The sequence below is a fragment of the Triturus cristatus genome, chromosome 8 (assembly GCF_964204655.1).
Source record: "Triturus cristatus chromosome 8, aTriCri1.1, whole genome shotgun sequence".
NCBI classification, from domain to species: domain Eukaryota; kingdom Metazoa; phylum Chordata; class Amphibia; order Caudata; family Salamandridae; genus Triturus; species Triturus cristatus.
The window spans coordinates 1,659,754,547-1,659,777,556 of NC_140591.1; the positions used below are offsets into that span (position 1 = coordinate 1,659,754,547).

Here is a 23,010-nt window from a genome sequence, read left to right on the forward strand (position 1 = left end):
AGTATTGGAAAGCGAACGACTTCATCCACATAATAATTCAGGACTGGTCTTATACCCAAACGCACGCACCAAAACTGGGACCTCCCTCCGACCACATTTGCTCCCCTCGCAAGTTACTGAAACTGTGCTACCCGAGAAGTCAGTGGAAGACATAAGGCCAAATCCATATGTCCTAAGCATCCCAAATAGTTTGGTGGCCCCGCTCATGGGGGGAGGGGGATGGGACAAACCTCGGTGACCAGAAAGGCCTAAGGTATGTACTGTCTCTGCTGGAGGACCAGCAGGAAACAACAATCCAATTAATGGACAAATGCCTACATTGGCTGTCGCGTCATTCAACTTACCTGGGAGGAGGGGGTGGTTTTCTGCCAAATCAAATTATTATGGCAAGGAGAGTAGGGGGGCTGGGCTTGTCTAGCAAAACAATACCTGGTGACTGTGGGGTGATTCATTATAATAATGAATTTGTAGTGAGATCCCTTTTAGGCCAGTTACATACAATTCCCCCTAAGGGCAAAAAGATCACAGCCCTACCATTGGGCTATTTTTATAGCCACGTTTCACTCATGTGTAAAGACCACCAAGATCAGGTGAGGGGAGGCCCAACAAGGTCCCATACATCTGGAAATACTGGTGCACCAGGGCTGAGCCTTGAAAATAGATATGCCCCTTTGACAGACCTGGAGGCAAGTGATTGACTACCCCCAGGCGGAAGGAACCATGCAGAGGGATCCAATGGAATGGCCAAACCAAATCTCCACACTCAAGGGAGCTCCAACATGACGGAGACTCAGAATGGGGCACATAACACCAACTTAGTCTAGCTTTCTGAAATGTGGCTGGCATTGCCCATACATTAGGAAATGAACACTGGAAAAAAACTCTGGCAAGCACAGGACATCTTGTGCGTACAGGAAACATGGGCAATGGAATCTATCATTGTAAAAGGATACCGTTCAATATCAGACAGGGGCAACATCATCAGTGTCAGGAAGAGCTAAGGGGGGGTCTTTTAATGTGAATCCCTAACACACTATAGATAACAGTAAAGAAGTTTGAATGTCCCAGCATCCATTTTTACCTGCTCTTTCTAGAGGCTGCCAATGAGTGCAATTGGCTTTTAATACAGTATTATAACGACAAATTTGGGAGAAGCCTGCACTTAGTGGTAGCTGAGCTAAACAGGGTGACAGATAAACTCACAAGATCTAGAAATAATGGAGCACTCAACATTGTTTGGGTGGGTGATTTTAATACACATCTTTGTAAGTACAATCAAGATCGTGTTTGTGGCCTAGAAGACCCGCTGGGAAAACTCCATTTATCACTTTGCCCATGACGAATATGGAAATAGCCTAAATAGGATGCTATATAACAGGAACATGGTAATAGCTAATAATCTGAATTCGCAAACAGGCCATCCAGGGAAAACCTTCCAGCGAAATGGATATGAATATACTATTTAATTTATTTTAACTACTATCCCTTTTAATAAAAAGGTTACTCAAGTAGATAACTTATTCACGAGTTTTAGCGACCACGCCATTTTAACTATAAGATAAGTTTGGCCATTAGCGGAGTAACGAAGTGTCAGGAAATAGAAACCCCAATTCTGTCAAGAAGGAATGGCTTCCAACAGAAGTGGGCTCAAATTTGACAGGCTTAAATTAGTCCCCGGAATTAAACAGAATACTCTGGATAACATCCTTAAATGTCTAGAGTTAGACTCCAGCCCAGCACTAATAGTGCCACATTTTATAGATCTCCTAGGGAAAGTAAAAATGGCCCTCACTCGCTACAAATCAGAGACCACCCTAATATCGATGCGCTGGTTTGATTCCCCCGTACAAAATCCAGAAAAGCTCTAAAAATACTAGACTATAAGGTAGCAAGAAGGAAAAGAGAAAGGGAAATGAGAGAGGCCGCCTGGGTCGAACTTGATCATGCCGCCAGGACGGGTAATAGTAGTGACTTTTGAAAGGTAATCAATACACCCTGCTTCAAAAATCCCAAGGATCCTACATCGGATACTCATGTACGGAAAGAAACATGGTGATACATTTTGAACACATCTTTACCTCAAATTGCTCTCATTTGCTACTTCCTACTAACACAGGGGCATATTATCAACGGCCAGCGATAATGATCGCTGGCCGTTCATAGCGACAGAAAAATTATCGCCAGCTATCGCTGAATATTATCGCCATGATAACGCTATATTTACAACGCATAGCGCTATGGCGATAATATTTCAGCGATAGCGGTGTTTTCAATGGAACATCGCTGGTTTTCCAGCGATGTTCCATTGAAAACAGCGATAACATTGCTGATAGGACCCTGTGGTCCTATCAGCATAATCCATATCCTATTACAAGTATGCCTTAGTCAGGAATTTAACAGGTGTTAAATTCCTGAGTTAAGGCTGAGGTAGCGCGATTTTTTTTATCGCTGCACCTCCTTGTTAATATCGCGAAGCTTCCTTCACGATATTAACATGTGTTGTTTTCACAGCCACGCCTCTTTTGCATCTCATTAGCGATGCGAGGCGAGGCTGTGAAAAAACGGGCTTTACATCAAGGAAACACGCGCTAGCGTGTCCTTGATGATATTGCGATAAAATTATCGCCGCTTTTTGGCCGAAAACGGCCGCAAAAGCGGCGATAATTTTTTATCGCCTCGTTGTTAATATGCCCCACAGATCTTACACTTCATGGTAACTTGTCTTTCTCACTTGTAGAAGTAAGAAGAGGGTTGGCAGTCTGCAGTGTTGGTACAGGGTACCAATAGACTTTTTCCAGGTAAATCAAGATCTGAGGGGCGTGGCCGGGAGCATCAAGACGGCGGTCACACTTTAGAAGTGCTCCGGACCCCTCCGTCATCCGCTCCTTAATCCGCCACCATCAGAGAGTGAGCCGCCTGCAATCCTGCTGCTGTGTTAACCCAGGCCCTGCCCTGGGGTGCGGATTCCATGCTCTTTAGACCCCGAATTTGGCCCAGGCGAGATCCTCTGGGCTGACCCGGGCCCAAGATGGCGGCTCCCCCTGGCGAAGGCGCCTGACTCCATCCTGTGGCCTGATGACTTCTGCCGCCTCATCTGCCACTGTTATGAAGGGGCCCTGCGGAGCTGCCTGCATCATCTGAGGTCGGACCAGAGGGTTGCTGGTGCACATGTGGATCCCTTTAATGCTCAGGTGAGAGCCGCCTGAGATGTCCGCACCAGGACCCGGCTGTTGTGCACAGCCGCGGGCTGAGAGGTGGGCGTGCGAGCTGCGGAGGAGTCCGGACGTGATTTTCAGGCGGTGGAGAAACTGGGATCCTTCTCCCTTGCCAGGTGGTCTGGGCCTTGACACCACCCATGGGTGCTGTGCCCATGGCCCTGTGAGAGTTGCGGGCCCCACGCGTTGAGGCTAACCCGGGGCCCGCCACCAGTTTCACCTGTGTTCTTATCGGACCTGGTGGGTTCACTGAGACACGGCATCGGGGGGCTTTGGCTGTCAGCTCAGGCAGCGGGGAGCTGCTAAGTTGTGTTTTTTCTCCCCCCGCCCCCTCAGCTCTGCCGGGCCTGTCACCTGCGCTTGGCCTCGGCGGTGCCGGACCCTGCATCCTCCGGCCTAGTTGTCAATTGGACCTTGCATTCTGGGCCCTAGGCGTACACCCATGAAAGAGCTCACCCTGCATGTTTTGGCCTTGGTCTGGCCGGAGAGGTGGGGTGGGGTGGGGGTGCTGGAGGGGGAATTGGCTGACATTTCCATCAGTAGGGGCTTGCAGATTAATTTTACTTTCCCCCCAGCGGAGGGACGGCTCGCTTCGACATGTTCCCCTCTTCCATCTGTCCTGCCTGACCCTCCGGGAACAGGACTGCACACACGCCTCAGAGACTGTGTAACAGGCCCACCGATCTTCCTGGCTGGCCGCCCGCCGACTCGGGGAACACAGCCATTGCAGCATGGCGGTAGGGAGCTTGGTTTGGTGGGTGCCCCCTAAAAGGGCCTGATCGCGTCGGAGCAGTTTGGCTGTCCTTCGGGCAGTAGGGGGGTCCTCATCCCGGGACCCCCCTCACACCCTGCCATTAAGGACCGTCTTGCAAGCGTGCCACTCCTGCCGGACCTCCCTGACTACCCGCGTGGCCCCGCTGTTGTCTGCTGAGGCTGGTGGCAGCCGCACCAAGAGACCACCTGCCCTGCTGGCTCCCACACCCGCTCCGGACGGCTGGTACCCACAGAGCACATTCAGATGCCGGTTCTGCCCTGGAACCATCCTTGATTCCTGGGCTCTCTCCTGGCTCGGCGGTGGCATGTTGCAGCGAGACCTGGGCGCTGGCTGACTGGCCCCACTCCCAGCCCATGCCTTTTTGACGGGACCTGCTGCAGACATTTGGGAGATCTACTGTGGGACCGTGCAGTGACCTGGCTTGGTGGGGCCTGTCAGACGTCTGCCTGCTGCCGGTGTACCCCCCCCCACCACCTGGAGCCGCAAGAGGGAGACCAGTTGCTGCTGAACCGATCGCTCCCTGTTTCCCCCTTGCCCAAGTTGGAGGTGCCTGGAGTCCCGGTTCTACTTGCTGAGCGGGACCATGGGGAGAGACCATGGACCGAAACCTTCTGCCACGCAGACCAAGATGGACCAATACACGACCATGGAGCGCGGGGCGATGGGAGGGCCCACAGGGAAGGATGCCCCCACGGATACGGACCTTACCACTATCCTCCAGGCCATTCGCACCTCCCAATCCTCAGTGGAGGGCAAGATCGAGGAAGTCCGCATTGATATGACTCTTATCCATCAAGACCTTTGTAACGCCACGGCTCAGATCAAAGAAACGGAGTCCAGCATCTCCACAGTGGAGGATGATGTCCAACAGCTTAAAAGCCAGGTCGCCCGCCTTCAGTCTCAAATCCAAGAGCTACACAGGCGGGCTGAGGACGCCGAGAACAGGTCGAGACGAAACAACCTCCGCCTGGTGAGGTTTCCGGAGGGCTCAGAACAAGGCCGAACATCTGACTTCATTGAATGCTGGCTGCAGTCGTGGATGCCCGAGGGCTTCCTCTCCCCATGGTTTGCAATTGAGCGAGCCCACCGATCCCTAGACCCCAAGCCACCATGGGTGTGCTCCACTGGCCAATAATAGTGCGACTCCTTAATTTCAAGGACCGGGACTCTATTCTGTCTGAAGCACGCAAGCAGCAACATCTCAAACATCAAGGCCAGGCGATCATGATCTTTCCTGACTACACACAGGAGGTCAATCAATCAATCAAATAATTTGTAAAGCGCACTACATACCCGCAAGGGTTTCAAGGCGCTGAGGGTGGGGAGAGGGAGGTTCTGTTGCTACTGGTAGAGTAGCCAGGTCTTGAGTTGTCTCCTGAAGGTTAGAAGGTCTTCGGTTTGTTGTAGGATGAGGGGGAGGGTGTTCCAGGTCTTGGCGGCGCGGTGGGAGAAGGATCTGCCTCCGGCTGTGGTTCTACAGATGCGTGGGACGGTAGCCAGTGAGAGGTCTGCGGAGCGGAGTTTCCTGTTGGGTACGTAGAAGTAGAGTCGACTGTTGAGATAGGCTGGGCCAGTCTTGTGGAGTGCCTTGTGTGCGTGGATCAGGAGCTTGAAGGAGATTCTTTTGTCGACAGAGAGCCAGTGCAGGTTCCTCAGGTGGGGGGTGATGTGGTCGCGGGACGTCGAGGATCAGGCGTGCAGAGGCATTCTGGATTCTTTGCAGTCTGTTGATGAGCTTGGTCGGGGCTCTGGCGAAGAGGGCGTTTTCATAGTCGAGTCTGCTGCTGACTAGGGCCTGGGTGACTGTTTCCTTGTGTCTGTCGGGATCCATCTGTAGATCTTGCAGAGCATATGGAGGGTGTTGAAGCAGGTGGAGGAGACAGCGTTGACTTGTTTGGTCATGGTGAGTTTCGAGTCGAGGATGACTCCCAGGTTGCGTGTGTGGTTGGTGCGTGCGGGGGGTGTCCCCAGCGACGCGGGCCACCAGGAGTCGTCCCATGCTGAGGGGTTGGGCCCGAGGATGAGGATCTCCGTCTTGTCTGTGTTCAGCTTAAGGCAGCTATCCTCCATCCAGTCGGCGACGGCCTTCATTCCCTGGTGGAGGTTGGATTTGGCGGTGAGGGGGTCCTTGGTGAGGGAGAGGATCAGTTGCGTGTCGTCAGCGTAGGAGATTATGTTGAGGTTGTGATGTCGGGCGATGCGTGCGAGAGGCGCCATATAGACGTTGAACAGCGTCGGGCTGAGGGAGGATCCCTGCGGGACGCCGCAGATGATCTCGGAGGCTTCGGATTGGAACGGGGGGAGGCGGACTCTCTGGGTTCTGCTGGACCTTAGCTGGGAACGGAAGCAGGGAGATGGGCCGGAAGTTTTTGAGTTTGCTTGGGTCCGCCTTGGGTTTCTTCAGTAGGGCGTTGATCTCAACGTGTTTCCAGCTCTCAGGGAAGGTCATGGTCTCGAAGGAGAGGTTGATGATGTTGCGCAGGTGGGGTGCGATGGAGCTGCCGGCTTTGTTGAAGATGTGGTGTAGATAAGGGTCAGATAGCGAGCCGGAGTGGATTGTGCCCATGGTCTTGATTGTGTCTTCGATACTCACGTTGGCCCAGGTTGTCAGGGGGTCGTGGTCGGTGGGGTGTGGTGGGTCTTGCGGGTTGGGGCCTGTTAGGGTCGTCTGGGGGTTGAAGCTGTCATTGATGTCGGCGATCTTGCGGTGGAAGAAGGTGGCGAGGGAGTCACACAGGGCTTGCGACGGCGGGATGTCGTTGGCGTTTAAGCTGGGGTAGGAGAGTTCCTTCATGACGTTGAAGAGCTCCTTGCTGTTGTGTGCGTTGTTGTCGAGGTGGTCTTTGAAGGAGGCGGTCCTGATGAGGTGGCAGTGGTTGCGGATGGCGTCTTTGTGGGCTGCACGGCTGCCCGGCGACTTCTCGCTGTGCCATATGTTCTCCAACTTCCGGCAGGTGCGCTTTGACGCTAGGAGTTCCAGGGTGAACCAGTTGGCTCTCTTGCTGGTGCCTTTGAGGGTTTGTTTTTTCAGCGGGGCTAAGGTGTTGGCGCAGTCGTCCATCCATCGTCTGAGGGTGCGCGCACCATCGTCGGGGTTGGAGGGGTTGGTCGGTGGGTTGAGTGCTAGGTTTGTCTGTAGTTGTACTTCGGTGATTTTGCCCCAGCAGCGACAGGGGATCTGTAGGGTGCGGTGATGTGCGACGGGTTTCCAGAGGGTGAAGTGCATGCAGTGGTGGTCGGTCCAGGTAGGTTCGGAGACGTGGCTGAAGGAGACGTGGGGGCTTGAGGAGAAGATGGCGTCGAGCGTGTGTCCAGCGATGTGGGTCGGCGTCGTGACGAGCTGTTCCAGTCCGAGGTTGGCGAGGTTGTCTATCAGGGTGGAGGAGTTGCTGTCGTTGCTGTTCTCCAGATGGAAGTTCAGGTCTCCGAGTAGGATGTAGTCGGTGGAGGTTAGTGCGTGCGTGCTGATGAAGTCGGCGATGGCATCGCAGAATTGTGGTCGGTGTCCGGGTGGTCTGTAGACGAGGGTGTCTCTTAGGGTGGTCTTGGGGTCCATGTGGATCTGGAAGTGCATGTGTTCGGCGGTGCTGAGAGTGTCGTCGGTGTTTGTTGAGACCCTGATGGTCTTCTTGTGGACGATGGCGATTCCTCTTCCGACTCCGTTGGTGCAGTCTCTGCGGGCGATCTTGTATCCGTCGGGGGATGGCTATGGCGATGTCTGGAGAGGAGGCTTCAATCACCCAGGTCTCGGTCAGGAAGGCGACGTCTGGTGATGCGGTGTCGAGTAGGTCCCAGAGCTCGACGGCGTGTTTGCGTGCGGAGCGAGTGTTGATCAGGATGCATCGGAGCTGGTTGTGTTCAGTCGTGACGGGTGTCTCTGCGTCTTCGATGCAAAAGAAGCTGCAGTTCTGGCAGGCGAAGGGACCGTGGGTGCGCTACGGGGTGGCCCTGCAGCAGGTGAGGGTCCGTCCTGGGTTGAGAGCGATGAGGGTGCTGGCCAGGGGTTCTTGAACTTGGCGCGGTCCAGGCGCGGACGGACACAAACGGGCTTGCCTTAGGCGTGCCATTTTAAGGGGAGGTGGGAGGGAGGAGCAGCTGGGAGGCAGGTGGCAGGGGGCAGCGAATGAGCTCAGGGGGTGCGGGGCCGCAGGGGATGCAGTGGTGGGAACGGGAGCGGCGAGGGGGGCAAGCAGGCACAACAGGGGGCAGAGAAGGCAAAAATGGGCAGCAGGGCACAGAGGGAACAAGGGCACACAAGAGAACGGGGAACAAAAGGCAAATGGGCAGCGGGGCACAGAGGGAACAAGTGCACACAAGAGAACAGGGGACAAAAGGCAAAATCGGCAGCGGGGCACAGAAGGAGCAAAAAGGAGCAAGAAGGGCACACAAGGCACTCAGAGAGCGCAGGTGGAGCTGTAGCGGGGGGGGGGGGGGGGGAGCGACCTACTTGGCAAAAAGGTCCAGGGCCAAATACGCTCCTTCGGCCAAAGCTTTGTGCCTGAAACATCCAATGCAGGCTTCTCTTTCCGGCCCGCCTCTGAGCGGTGTTTCAAAAAAAGACCCTCTTCTTTGACTGCCCTGAGGAAGCGTGGACATGGCTAACTTAGGAATACCCCTTTCGACTTAGTGCCCGGGGTCAGTCCCCCAAGAGCCGCACTGAGGGTGCCCAAGGGGACCTGCCTGAACTACGTCCTAAACGCACCCGCTCGTGCAGGAGACGGGGCCCGCGGTTTCCCTGTCAACGTCCAGTGGCCAGAGCAACCCTAAGTAACCTCATAACTTTACGTCACACTGGCTCCTCGAACCACTCGGACCTGGGAGGAACTCCACCCCGTCCGTCTCAACTTGACCTAGCGGACTCTGATCTCTCCCGGAGTCCGGCCCTCCTCAAGGTTCTACCCTGAACCGTGAAAAACTGCTGGCCGAACTCTTCCCCGCGACCCATGGTACAGCACTCAAGTTTGCTGCCAATTATCTCTCTTGATGGACAATGACACAAAACACCCTGCTATGAGGAGGGGTCCTCCGCGAATCTCCATTACCAAGCATTTCAGTTTGATTCTCTTCCAGTTTTTCACTGTTAGGGTCAATAGATGCTTCTGTTCCTGAAGTGTAGGGAGGGGGGAGGGGAAAGTGACCGTTGTCCCAGTTTTCGTTTGCACACTTTGTTCATTATACCAACATCTTTGACCAGCAAAACAGTGAATACACATACATTGATGCACCCACTGATTCACGCAGGCAGAGCATGTCACCCGCGCCTGGCATCCGTTCCATGAGTCTCATTGCACACCTATATCTACCATGACTGACAATCATCGTGGGAGAGGAACGCTTCATATAATGTCCTGGAATGTTAACGGGCTGTTAGACAGGGTCAAGCGAACAGAGGTCCTGAGATATGCACAACGCCACGCAGTCGACATACTGCTGCTCCAAGAAACCCACCTTGCAGGCAATAACTGCCCCTTCCAGGCGAGATACAGCTATGGCAGGTTCTGGTACTCCGGCTTTAACAGAGAGTCGAGAGGCATAGTTATTCTTGTATGCCGCGCACTCCATTGCGTGTCGCACGTTTCTTGGCGCCTCCCTGCTGATTTGCAGGCATGCACCAGGAAACGTAAATCTGCCCCTTTGTCTTTTCACGGACTCATAAATCACATCTGCTGCATGTATCATTGATTGATTTGTGGTTATGTCCCATGTTCTCTGTAGCCCATCCCCCCCATTTGTACCGGGCTCTCAGATTGTTCCATCGCCAATCATCTAGGCCCAGGTGGGGTGATTTCAGCTGGTAGCAGCTCACATCATCCAGGTTCACGGGTCGATGAAAGTGGCATAAATGTTTAGGTTTTTTTAAATGACAGAAGATGATTAGTGATGGAGGCAGCTTACTAAAGTTCCAGTTAACACTGTAATTATTGATACGTTTTGAAGATTAACCAAGACCCCTGGGAATATGGCATGTTAGTCATGAAACATGAGTTGGCTGAAAGCGAAGAATCCTGTGTAGAAATAATGGAATGAAGACTAAAACTAATTAAAGATTAAGACTGATTTTATAATTATATTTGCAGGTTTAATGGGAACTTATAACAAGCAACTTCTTGACACTCTTATCTGTTACACCAGTGGTGTAAATTGTGGCTCTTCCAACAAAAAAAATCTCACTCAAACTCTTTGTTTGCCGCTAGAGCTAGAAATTGTTAGAACTCCTTGGGTTCAACTTTTTCTATCAATCTGGAAAAGAAAGTGGACTCTATTGGGAAAGTGTGCCTGGCCTTGCTACCTTCATTAGGGCTGTGGACATTGCATGCACCAGTTTATGGTGGAGCTACTGCTCTGCTGAATTTAATCCTCTTAGACATTTAACGTATTTGATATCAATTTGTAATTTTTATGAACCAAACTCACCAAAGAGGTAAGAGTAAGAATCTGCATCTTCCTCCCCACAAACCTATGGTTTAACCTGAACGTTTGGTGTTTTTCCTTCTTCTGCAACAGAGCCCATCTGTTACTGATTCGCCCGCCCCTCCAAAAATAGAACATCCCATCCGAGACCTTCTTATCTGGGCAGTCGTTCAGAACCGAGGGGAGCTGGCAGAAATCATATGGACAGAGGTAAGGAACGCTTCATCTTCAAGGCTGTAATGCAGACTATGGTTGTCACCAAATTTGACCTACAAAAATAGAGACTGCAGAACATCAACCACAAATATTTCTTAAAGGTATGTATATGTAAGTAGATATATATGTACTATTCCTAACTTTCTTCCTTGCAAATATATATTTTGTCAAGTTACGTAGATGTAGGTTTAAAAATAGTAAATCCCTAAATTCAGCCTTACGTACTTACATTGATATTTAATAGTAGTTGATATTCTAGTCGATCTTTTTGAAGGCATCCGGATTCGTGCCTCACTTTTCATAGCTTAAGACGTATGGACGCTGTACTCCCAACCCGCTTACCCTAAGCACATTTTGAGCAAGGAAACACTTAGGTGATCACAGAATGTCAGTGCCACTTTCCATCTCTGGAATATGAACAACATGATGGAGAATGACAGCAAAACGACAAGTTTGATGGCTTGTGTGGCTGTAGATACACATGCTCTGCATACTCCTGCCATCTAGTGTTGGGTTCAGAGTTGCGCAACTTGTTTTTCTTCAAAGAAGTCTTTCGAGTCACAAGGTAGAGTGACTCTTCCTCTCTGTGATACCATGCATAGGTGTCAACTCCTTTGTTAGATTGTTTTCCTACAGGCAGGGGAGAAAGAGTATAAGGAGAGTGTGAGAATAAAGATACCCATGCCAAGAGAAGTATGTAAAACGTAGATGCAACAGCCGGAAGCTTCCAGGGGAGGAATATGGGCACATGTGAATCTACAGAACTACATACCACACACTAACGTGGCAAGCGCCAAAAGGTGCCTGCCACGGGGTGCAGGTATGAGCTGCTCCTCCCATTTTACAATGGTAGCATGCATTCCAGCCAGTTTACAGCCAACATGCATGCTCCCATTGGAAAATGTAGGAATGTGACGGAACAGAGTTCAGTCACATCCTAATGGGTCAGTCGGAACCGCCGACCGGGTGTCGGTCGGTCCCATGACCGAGACGATGTCGAGCAGAGGCATCTCCGCCCGACATCATAATCAGCCCCATAGTTTCTTCCTTTTTATGAGTAAAGTGTGCTCTGGGAGTTAGAGGCAAAGGTATTTTGGCTTCAATGTAGCAAGTTTGAATGCATTTTCCTATCCATCTGGCTAGGCCCGATTTGGATGTAGGGTTACCTGTATGCGGTGGGAATAAAGGCTACAAAGAGTTGGTTTGTTTTCCTGAAAGTTTTAGTTCTATCTATGTAAAAAATGAATGCTCTTTTTACATCTAAGGTATGAAGGTCTCTTTCTGCTTCAGAATCAAGGTTAGGAAAAAAGCAGGTAGCTCAATGGATTGATCGAGATGAAATTGAGAAACTACTTTTTGTATCAATTATGGATTAGTCCGAAGTACCAACTTTTCTTTATATATTTGAAATAATGGTTCTTCTGAGGTTAAAGCCTGGAGCTCGCTAACACGCCATGATATAAATTGAAGTGGGCATGAGTGTAACGGCTCAAAAGGAGGACCCATGGGTCTAGTAAGCACAATGTATAGGTTCCAGGAGGGTGCTGGGGTTAAACTCGGTGGAATTTCTCTTCCATGAACACTAATGGGCAGCCCCCTCCAAAACTAGAATATCCCATCCGAGACCTTCTTATCTGGGCCATTGTTATGAACCGAAGAGAGTTGACAGACATCCTATGGACACAGGTAAGGGACACTTCATCTTCAAGGCTATAACGCAGAATATGGTTGTCAGCAAGTAGAGACTGCAGAACATCAACCACAAATATTTCTTAAAGATATGTATATGTAAGTAGGTATAGATTTACTATTCCTAACTCCGTTCCTTACAAATATATATTTTGTCAAGTTACATAGATGTAGGTTTAAAATAGTAAATCTATACTTAGCCTCAAGTACTTACATTGACAATATAATAGTAGTTCCAGTCGATCTTTTTGCAGGCATCAGGATTTGTGACTCACATTTCACAGTTTGGGGACGCAGTACTCCCAACTCACTTACCCTAAGCACATTTTAAGCAAGGAAACACTTAGGTAGTCGCAGAATGTCAGCTTCACTTTGCATCTCTGTTAGATGAGCAAAATGATGGGAAATGACAGCAAACCTACATGTTTGATGGCATGTGTTGCTCCACATGCTCTGCATACTCCTGCCATGTAGTGTAGGGTTTGGAGTTGTGCAACTTGTTTTTCTCCAAAGAAGTCTTTTGAGTCACAAGGTTGGGTGACTCCTCGTCTAGGTGATATTGAACTCCTTTGTTTGTTTGTTTTCTCTCCACCGCCGGGTTCGGACGTGTGTGCCTCTCTTTTGTGTTCAACTCTGTTCGGTACCAGTCTTCGATCCTATACTCTCTGACGGTATTGTGTAACTTGATTGCACTTTTCTAAATCGCTGTCCCTCGATAATCTTTGTAGGGCAGGCCATCAATCGATCGCCGACTGTAAAAGACTGGCTTAGTATATGGTGCTCACTTATGTAAGTGTAGCACCCTGCACTAATCCAGACAACCCTTATGGTGATTTTAGTGGTCTTGGACAACCTTAGAAAACTCTCTAAGTGGTAGCTGTGGAGAGCAGCCTTCAGGCTTAGTCCAGAAGGAGTGTAAAACAGCCTGTTTTACCGGTACTTAATTTATGGTATAGGTTAAGTGAAAAAGAATCACACAGTGTAGTTATAAAAATATGTATTTTTTTACAAACACTCACTAGCACACTGTATTATCTCCTACACGGAGATACAAACACAATACACACAATACTTAGGAAATAGAGCACGTAAGTAGCCCAAATACACAGTGGCCTCCAGGGGGAGACCAAACCATATACCAAAATAGTGGAATGCGAACCACGAATCAAGATTAGAGTGAACCCACAGGACATAGAAGAGCAGGGGACCTGAGGAACCACCCAGGGTAAGTATCTAGGAACCACACAGAGGTCGTGTGCAGAGTGGGAACACAGCTGTGTGCTCAATGTTAGTCAATAGGTAAGTCGCAGTTGCAGTTTTAAATAAAAAGGAGGCTTCACAGCGGACCCTGAAGACACCCCATGGAAGATGGAAGGTTGGAGAGACACCCCACCTGTGGATACCCCAGGAACCAGGATACCTATACCAGGGAAGCCGGGTGCATAGATGTCCAGTGATGTCAGAAACCGCAGTAGACCACATTGGAGGACTTGATGAAAGATGCTACTGGAGAAGAAGAGGAAGGAGTCTGGTGGAACCCAAAGGTGTATTCAAGGTGAGAAGAACCTGCAAGCAAAGGGGACAGAGTCTATGCCACTCAGGAGTGACCAGGACGCACGGAAGACAAATGCCCACCAATGTCGGTAGATGCAGGGGAGTTGACTGTGCCCTTGAAGTTGTAGCTGGGAGGACCAGGCGACACTGTCCCACGTGGGCTGTCAAGAGCCAGGTGATCAAGGTCCGGCAGGGGCATCATCAAGCCTTGGCAGCAGCAAACAGCATAGTCAACGAAGAAGGTGCAGTGTCGGGACCAGCAAGTTCCAAGTGATTCGCCACAAGCAGGTAAGTCAGAGCAGGCCCCAAGCAAACAGCGGAGCCCACTGGAGCCAAAGAAGACCCTCAAGAGGACACATGGGCCAGAGGCACAGGAATTGCTAGAGGACCTCAAGCAGCTCACCAGTGAAGAAGGCCCACGGTGCAGAAGAAGCAATGAGGGCAACGATCTTGGCTGCAGGAGTTGTTTGAGGTTGGAGCTTCTTGGTGCCCAAAGATATCTGGAGGAGACTGTCAACAAGCATTGGCAACGGCAACTCGACGTGGTGTACATCGGTTCTGTTCCAACAGTTTTGACAAGGGATGCTGGCCTCAGACTCGGTATGAAGACAGTGCAGGCCTCGAGAAAGTTGTAGAACCACCACCTGTGTAGCTGAGCCTTTAAGAGTCTTTGGGAGCCCAGGATCATCAGACTGGTCAGCTGCATTGCGGTTTCTGCAGATACAGGGGAGTGACTCCTTCACTCCAAGGCCCTCAGTGAATTGTGGTGTACCAAACACTCACCTCAGAACCCAGAACCCCTTATCCGGCCAGCATCAGTGTCCCATTCGTTATCCGAGGTTTAGCTCGGCGGTCCCAATGTATAGACAACCCAGAACAAGCGACTTAGTATATTTCTCAGGAATGGTGGGAATCAGAAATACCTTTTCGTAATTATTCTCGTACCAGTCCACAACAGAATAAACAGAGACACGGTAAAAGTTTAAAGAGTTTATTTCATAAACCTCGTGTCCTAAGATACAGCAGTTTGACTAACATAAGCAGACAAACAATTAAAATCAAAACCATCAGCATAGTTACAATACCATAGAGAATGAAAGGAGTAATCATACTAAAATGACAGTGGATCTAAGCCACCTTCCTTTCTCTAACACACTAATAGTATTATTATTAGACTAATAAAAGGTCTCTAGGCTTGAATGGGGAACCCCAGACCGTAAAGATCAGCTCAGTGAGTTCACATCACAGGATCAGCTATGCTCTGCTCCTGGGAACGCTCTTCTTCCGAATGTAATGAAAACATGTAACACTGCAATATTAAAAGCACCCGACTTTCAGGTATTTGCAGCTGCGTGCGTGTTATGGCTAAACTAGTGGGCCGATCAACCTGAACTCAACAACATGCACCGTCTAGCGACCCAGACTGTTTCTTTACACTGTATACAGACCAAGGTCGCTGCTCACTGTTTGGGATGTTAACAACAGACAGTTCTCATGTGAAGCAAAGTCGAGTAAGCATTTCTCAATTTAATAACATGTGACTTCAGTGTCGTGTGCAAAAGCAGCAAAAGCGGCAAGATGGCTTTCTAACATCTAACGCGGTTGTGCTAACTTAGCATTGTACATATGTAGATAACGATCTTCACTACACTCCTATGCCATGATGAACCCATCACAGCTCTGTATATCCTACCAGGGAAAGCAGCACTTCTTCAACACCCCACATCAGGCCCAACAATTCCTAAAGAAAGCAACTCAACGCATCTCCCCGACTAAGGAAACCGAACATATCTCTGGAGCCAAATCTCTACTATCCAACATAGGCTAAGGTGACTCCCACCGAAACTTCTGGATCCTAGGCCATCGACCTCTTTGCATACTACCCGAAATCTGAGAAAATATGGCTACACAAAGAAAAGACATTCCATATAAATCCCCCTATTCCTTCTCATCGAACACGTCTCCTATTAAGATCCGTCCCCACTCATGCTACCTGATTAATACTAGCCTCGTCCCCAGGACGAAGGAGCACACTTACTAATTGAATCAGACTGCGATGAGACTGATGAGGATAGATGTATAACTGTAAGTTATCCTGTCATTGGACACCCTCGTTGGCACAAGGGAACCTGCTAGGAGCTCAAGCAAATGCCCCCAACGGGAATCCCCTCTGAGACTGTTACAAATCCAGATTTCATTTTTTACTTTCTATGTTTCTATAGAGTGATCCCATCTAACACTCCCCATTACAGCTCTCCCCCTATTCCCTGCCTACCTTCTTACACACACTTAGTACTTCTATCACCTTATCTCTTAATGTCTTACTGGCACATCCACAGATACCTACCTATGGAAGGACTTCATTCTACAGCCACCGCTAAAAAGATACCTAGGCTCTCTTATTCTTGATGGACATCAGAGAGGGTACACATTCGCCAGTGGGATTGGGCAGCTGGTGTGCGAGTGGGGAGGGAGATGCTTTCCTTCCTTCTCTACACTTATGCCCGAGGGACAGCTATAATGATTAGATCCAATGTTCAATACGTCCCATCTGGCAAGTTATCAGGCCCTCAAGGCAGGTATTGCATAATGTGGGGGCACATCGCTACACATCCTATCACACTAGTAATTGCTATGAGTCAAATGTGGATGATGCAAATGTTTTCAGCAAGCTCTGGGGAATCATACTAAACATCAACTTGAAACACCTGATATGGGGAGGAGACTTTAACACCATGACAGACCCAAGTAGAGGCCGATCCTGCGGCACACCTGGCCCCACTGCCAGGGTGGGAAAGTGACTGGTGGATATTAAGGTAGACAATCACCTACTAGACGTGTGGCGGACTATATACCCCACGTGACATGAAAGGCACATTTTACTCAAGCGTACACTCCAATTGGTCCTGGATTGGCTATTGGCTACTGTCGCAGGGACTAAGCACTTGGTTAACCAATTCTGAACACTTTTCCCGAACATATTCGGATCACTCCCCAGTCTTACTGCAGGTGCGGCCTCCAGGAAACAGCCTCACCTACCAATCGTGGAGACTCCAGGGCACTACACTTCTGGATGACAACTTCCACACAGAACTCGGACAGGAATTTTGAGACTTCTTCCACAGAAATCTTGTCTCACTTCCGACATTAGCCTCTGTCTGGGAAGCCTTTAAGGTCACTATACGCGGCAGTTGCATTGTGAAGGGAGGAGAAATCCTACGAGACCTTCGAAACACACTTAAGAAACTAGAAACAGGCATTAAAACAATAGAAGCACAACTGACAAATGCACCTGATAGACAAAAGCAGGCCCAAATTAGAGAGCGGACCACTGAATACCAGGCCAAAGCAGAAAGAGAAAACTTTTCCAAATAGTCCAAATATCAATGAGCTCATGTATATGGGGATGGGGAGAGCACTGGTGGAGGCGATCTGAACTCCTACGAAGAGACAACAAACATATCCTCGAGGCCTTCATAACCTTCGACTCCTCCCTATACTCTACGCGTAGGACCAAACATGTTGATATGACCATCTATTTTGAGGACATTGCCCTTGGGTGGCTCAGCGATGCACAGAGTGATTTTATCACTGCTGATATCAAGGAGGAGGAAATACGTACAGCCATAATGCAAATGAGCTCTGACTGGGCAGCAGGTCCAGAGGGACTACCGGAAACGCCGAGACGTTAGTCCCCATCCTAAAAATGGTATATGAAGAGGTAAAAATCTTAGGCACCCTTGCCATGACTATGCGAGAAGCATCGATCATAGCCATACTTAAGGCCGGGAAGGATTCCATCACATGCGAGGCCTACTGGACCTTATCCTTAATCAACTGCAATGCAAAAATATTGGCTAAAGAACTAGCCAACAGATTAACCTTACTTATGGAAGTCTTGGTCCTACTGGACCAAGCCTGCTTCATACCAGGACTAGCTACATCCCACAACTTGAGTACCCTATTTGCTTTAATTCAAGACATCCGGAACTGGCTGTGGTGGCAGTCTTCCTCGATACCACCAAAGCTTTTGACTTGCTTGAATGGGACTATATGTTCGCAGTATTATGAAGGATGGGACCCCCCCCCCCCCCTTCTCTTTTCTAGCCTGGATCGCTCTACTCTACGGCGAACCAAGAGCTACAGTACAGATAAATGGCAACCATTCGTGCTCCTGTCCCATATCTCACGGCACCAGGAAGGGATGGCCTTTGTCACCCCTCCTGTTCGCATTAGCAATTTAGCCACTCGCGGCCAAACTTTGACAACACCCCAGAGACTACACGATAAGATACCCACCCAGCATCTGCTACTATCGCTTTACGCGGATGACATGCCGAAATATATTCGAGATCCGCAAGTCAGCTTAAACCCTATCCTTAGGGAATTTATTCACTTTGAAGAATTGTCTGGGATAAATATAAAATGGAACAAATCACAGATATTCCCCCTCATACCCACTATTCCACATTTTCGCCATTGACTACCCTCTAATGTGGTGCAACTCAGAGGTTAAATACCTGGGAGTGATCATATATAGGGATCAACAGGAAACACTGAGAGCGAACTATGGCACAGCCATTTCCACAATCACGGCCCTGGTATCCCGTTAGCTCCAGCTACCTTCATCACTAGCGGGTTGAATTTCCCTCATTAAAATGGTAATATTACCCAAGTTGCTTTACCTCTTTTTTAACATACCCTACCGCCCTAGACATACATTCTTCTAGACACTCCAAACCCAGTTGATTAGACTAGCATGGGGAAGCAGCAACCAAGGGTGGGATGGACCATGCTCACTTTGCCCTTTTTGCAGGCAGTGTTACTACCTATGAGCACAGGCCTACTATGTGACCTACTGGCTCAATCACTCCTCCTATATGCCACATCTGGCTGTTGAGCAAGGATACATGGCCCTGCTGCCCCTGTCCTCGTTTCTGGGAGCTCGAGTCCCAGGTGAAAACACTACCTACTCTACCGTGGCCTGCACCAACTCTGCGTGGCAAAGATTAGCTAAGAAAATTAACAAACCCCTATTTTTTTTGCCGTTGATGTCCCTTCCCTGTCATCATTTGATTCCGGTCACACATGAGGCCTCCTGCCACAACATGTGGAGGAGAAGGGGAATCAACTCCTGGGGTGATCTCTATCAGTCAGGAGGGAATATTTAAAGATTGGGACAAATTGATTGTAGAGGGAACCGCTACACAACTGGAAAGGTTTTTATACATCAGGATGAGACAAGACGTCTGGACTGCCATATCCACCTTTCCCCATAAGCCCCCGTAATAGATACACTACACAGTCTATTGCAAGCGCTGGAACCGACACATGCAGTCTCTAGGCTTTACCGTACTGCTCTTACGGAAAGCCCGACACCGCAGACTGGCTCACGAGCAAGCAGGGATTTAGAACTAGATACACCATTTTCTGACAAGCAATGGGTCTACTGCTGCAAACAGGCATGATAACTGCCTGCAGCAGGTTGTGCATGATGCACTTCAAATTCCTACAAAGGGTATATTACATGCTGGCACTACTCCATATATATAAATCACGGCTAGATGACCAATACGATGGACGCGGACGGGAGGGGATGGACATTCTGAAGGTAGCAATGTAGAACGATGCACAAGTACTGTATGGAGGTGGTGAATGCATTATCCCGGATTGTAAGCGCCCCCATTCAGCTTATACCGATCATGGCACTCTTAGGATACACAGAGGGACTACCAGCCACACACAGAAAATTAATTTCACCCGGACTACTCTTGGCAAAACACAGGGTGGCATGTCAAGAGAAAAACTGAGATGTTGGAACATCGGAGAGTAACAACCTGCGAGGACACAGATAAACACAGACTTATAACTATCTATGTAAGGACATGAACATCCCTACAATCACACACTATCTTTGTGGAGACTTGAAAATCTTCATAATCACACACTACCTCTGTGGTGACTTGACCGTCACTATTATCATACACTATCTCTGTGGGGACTTGAACATCACTATACTCTCACACAATCTTTGTGGGGACCTAAACTTTGGGCGAGGACAGCAGCGGCCCGTGGAGGGAGTGCTGCGGGGCGGTGGGGCGAGGAAGGAGAGGAGCAGGGTGGGGGGTAGTAAACTTCAGAATACGGGCGAACGGAGGTAAGTAAACAAATAAATAAAACAAATGTTGTTGCGCGCGCTGCATCGCATTTGGCAATGTAGCACGCGCAATGAATGAGCATTGGATGGACACCACTAGGAACTCCTTTAGCTATAAGACAAGCACATAGATCTTCGTTATCAACTAGAGGATCTCGGAAATACATCTTGGTGCTCTACTATCCCCATAAAAGGGTTGCAGGCAATACCGGGAAAATTAGAGGACTATGTTACCTGTCGCTTTCAGCTTGTGGCCCCAGAAATGCAGACTAATAATTAATTCTCGAACAAACCAATAGAGCGGGTCGCACAGACTTTCTCCAGACAAGCACAAGGCATCCTCACATGCTTACACTATTATGGAGAAAAGAGGCCACCCTGGCTGCAGTGCAAGACTACAATTGACTTTGATGGCATAAAAATATTGCTTCATCAGGACCTTTCCCCAATAACACTGTAATGCCGTAGGGCCCTCTGGGCCTTGACTGACTTCCAACGCGGGGAAGTAATTAGGTACAAGTGGGGGCACCCCTGCTGCTCCAATTTGTCTGGAACAATGACATGCAGAATACCTGTACCTTAGTAGAAGCCCACTCATTGCTGGATATGGCGGCGCTTCCGGGGGAGCTCCCTGCTCAACCACCTACACTGGGCCCAGCCTCCCCTACTGCAGGTCTACTCTGCACTACTCGGCAGAGGAAGAACAACCTTTGTAAGTCTTCTAAAACTGAGAGCTGCAGGGAACAGGTCTTGCTGCTACGCCAGTTAAAGCACCACAACAGTACCACAGATCTGGAGAGCGAACACTGATGGCTTAACAAGTCGGAGAATGTTCCCCTGCTAACCAACTCTCAAACGTTAGTCCTTCTTCCTGGGGGGCCTGATTTCATCTTGTCTATAAGCTGCCTAGGCATAAGGACTGGATCCTCTCCCTACTGCTGCTGTTTCTTGGAAGCGAAGCTCCATAGTCACATTGATTTGAAGAATGAAAAGACACACTGCCAAAGACATGGAGCCTTCAATTTTGGTTACTAGTGTTCTAAGGTGTTGACGTGTTCTTTGTTGCCCCCACATTTGAAGACCTCTGCCCGCTCATTTATATTCCAGATGTTACATAACAGCAATGCATGCCTGTGATGTATATTTTTCCTGGTCCGCTCGGCCCTTGCTGGATCCCTCATGCTCACCTATCGATGATTAGTATCCTCAGCCTCAATGTCAGAGTCCTTCATGCACCTGTGAAGTATGTTACTCTCCTTTAATTTCTCAGGGATGCTAAATGTGATGTCTGTATCATACAGGAGATCTGCCTGCTCAAAGCCGTCTGGCCACTCCCGGTGGTTTGACCACCAATACTTCTCTTTTGGTACAGTGAAAAAAGTAGGAGTTGCAATCCTCCTAGCAACCCACCTTACAGGGAGGGTGACCCAAACACATACTGAGTTGCCTGGCGGGCTCCTATTGCTATGCATCGATCTGAAAGGTCACAGGCTCACACTGGGGAACCTGCATGCCCCCAATGATCAACATGAAGCTTTCCTTAAATATGCAATAGGTCACGTCCTAACCACCCCAGACACAGACTTCATTATAGGGGGTGACTTCAACATAGTAGGTGATGCCAGCTGGATAGATCTATCCAACGACCAGGCCATGCTGGTGCTCTCAAATATGCCTGTACACAGTGGCTGACAGGTGCGGGTTGACAGATGTGTGGCGACAAACACACCCAACACTTTCTTTTCTGCGGCACAACAGGCATATGCCCAAATTGACTTATTCCCCACACATCACTATGGCAACTACAGCAGTGGATAATAGTGTAGCTGCCCTTTCAGACCAGTCCCCTGTCACTATTCGAAATGCACCTCCTAGCTCCATACCACCTCCCCATCTATCACACTCTTGTGGGAAACCTTTAAAGCCATAGTGCGGGGTAAATGTATTGCTATAGCAGCTCGTCTCAATAAAGATAGGTCCGATCTGCGAGTCCAATTAGAAACTAAAGTCAGGGAACTAGAGGAATCACATAAGAGACCCTTAATGCTGTTCGTCTTACCGCCTTATACCGTTTCTAAACGTGTATGCAAAGATCTTTATGGGCGTTTTGGCAAATAGACTGGCTCACTACATGCAGGACCTGGTGGACCCCAACAAGACTGGGTTTATATCCAAGAGTGGCTGCAGCAAAAATACAAAACGTATCTGTCACCTTCTAGACACAATTCAGCACTCTCGCACAACTGCCCTTCTCCTTTCCTTCTATGTGGAGAAAACCTTTAATTGAGTCCACTGGCCATATTTTCGCTTGGTGTTGATGCGATTTGGCCTTGGTCTGCAGTTCTGTTGATCAATCCAGTGTAGCTATACTTGGGCATTGGTGAGGGTTAACGGGATCTTGTCTCAGTCCTTTCAAATCTTATGAGGCACTCAACAGGGCTGCCCTCGTCACCCTTATTATTTGCCTTATATATGGAGCCATTTGTCGAGCAGATACATAACCCACGGATAACAGGTATAGCTATGGGGCAGGGTTCACAAAGTAGTGCTATACGGCGATGATCTCTTACTAATTGTATTGAACGTTTACGAGTCCCTGCCAGGGATGATGGGAGAACTGGCATCCCTTGGAGGAGCCACTGGCTTCAAAACTAATCTCCAGAAGCCCTTTATTCTGAACCTCACCATTTCAAACACTGATCAAGCTCAGCTTGAGGCTGTGTTCCCGTTCACTTGGGTCTCACAGGGGATAGGGTACCTGGATCTGCAGATACACCTGCCAGCTGTACTGAAGAGCATAACTATGCAGCGCTCCTGATGACCACTCGCTCAGACTTATCCAGGTGGAAGGTTTACAGCCTCTCTTATATGGAGCACTTGGGAGCCGTCAAGGTTAAACTTTTACCAAAAATTTGATACATCATGCAGACATTGCCACTCCAACCCCACTCATGGATGCTTGACAGATTGCAGGGCCTTATTTGGATATTCAT

General features: G+C 49.2%; 1 protein-coding gene across 4 annotated transcripts in view; it reads left to right on the plus strand.

Moving 5' to 3' along the window:
- Positions 1–23,010, plus strand: part of LOC146808505 (transient receptor potential cation channel subfamily M member 2-like) — a 2,014,188-nt gene that overhangs the window by 767,321 nt on the left and 1,223,857 nt on the right. For all 4 annotated transcript variants that reach the window (XM_085623584.1, XM_085623586.1, XM_085623585.1 and 1 more), the window contains one exon: positions 10,495–10,611. In XM_085623584.1, coding sequence (XP_085479710.1) covers positions 10,495–10,611 — 117 coding nt within the window. The remainder of the gene's footprint in view (positions 1–10,494; positions 10,612–23,010) is intronic.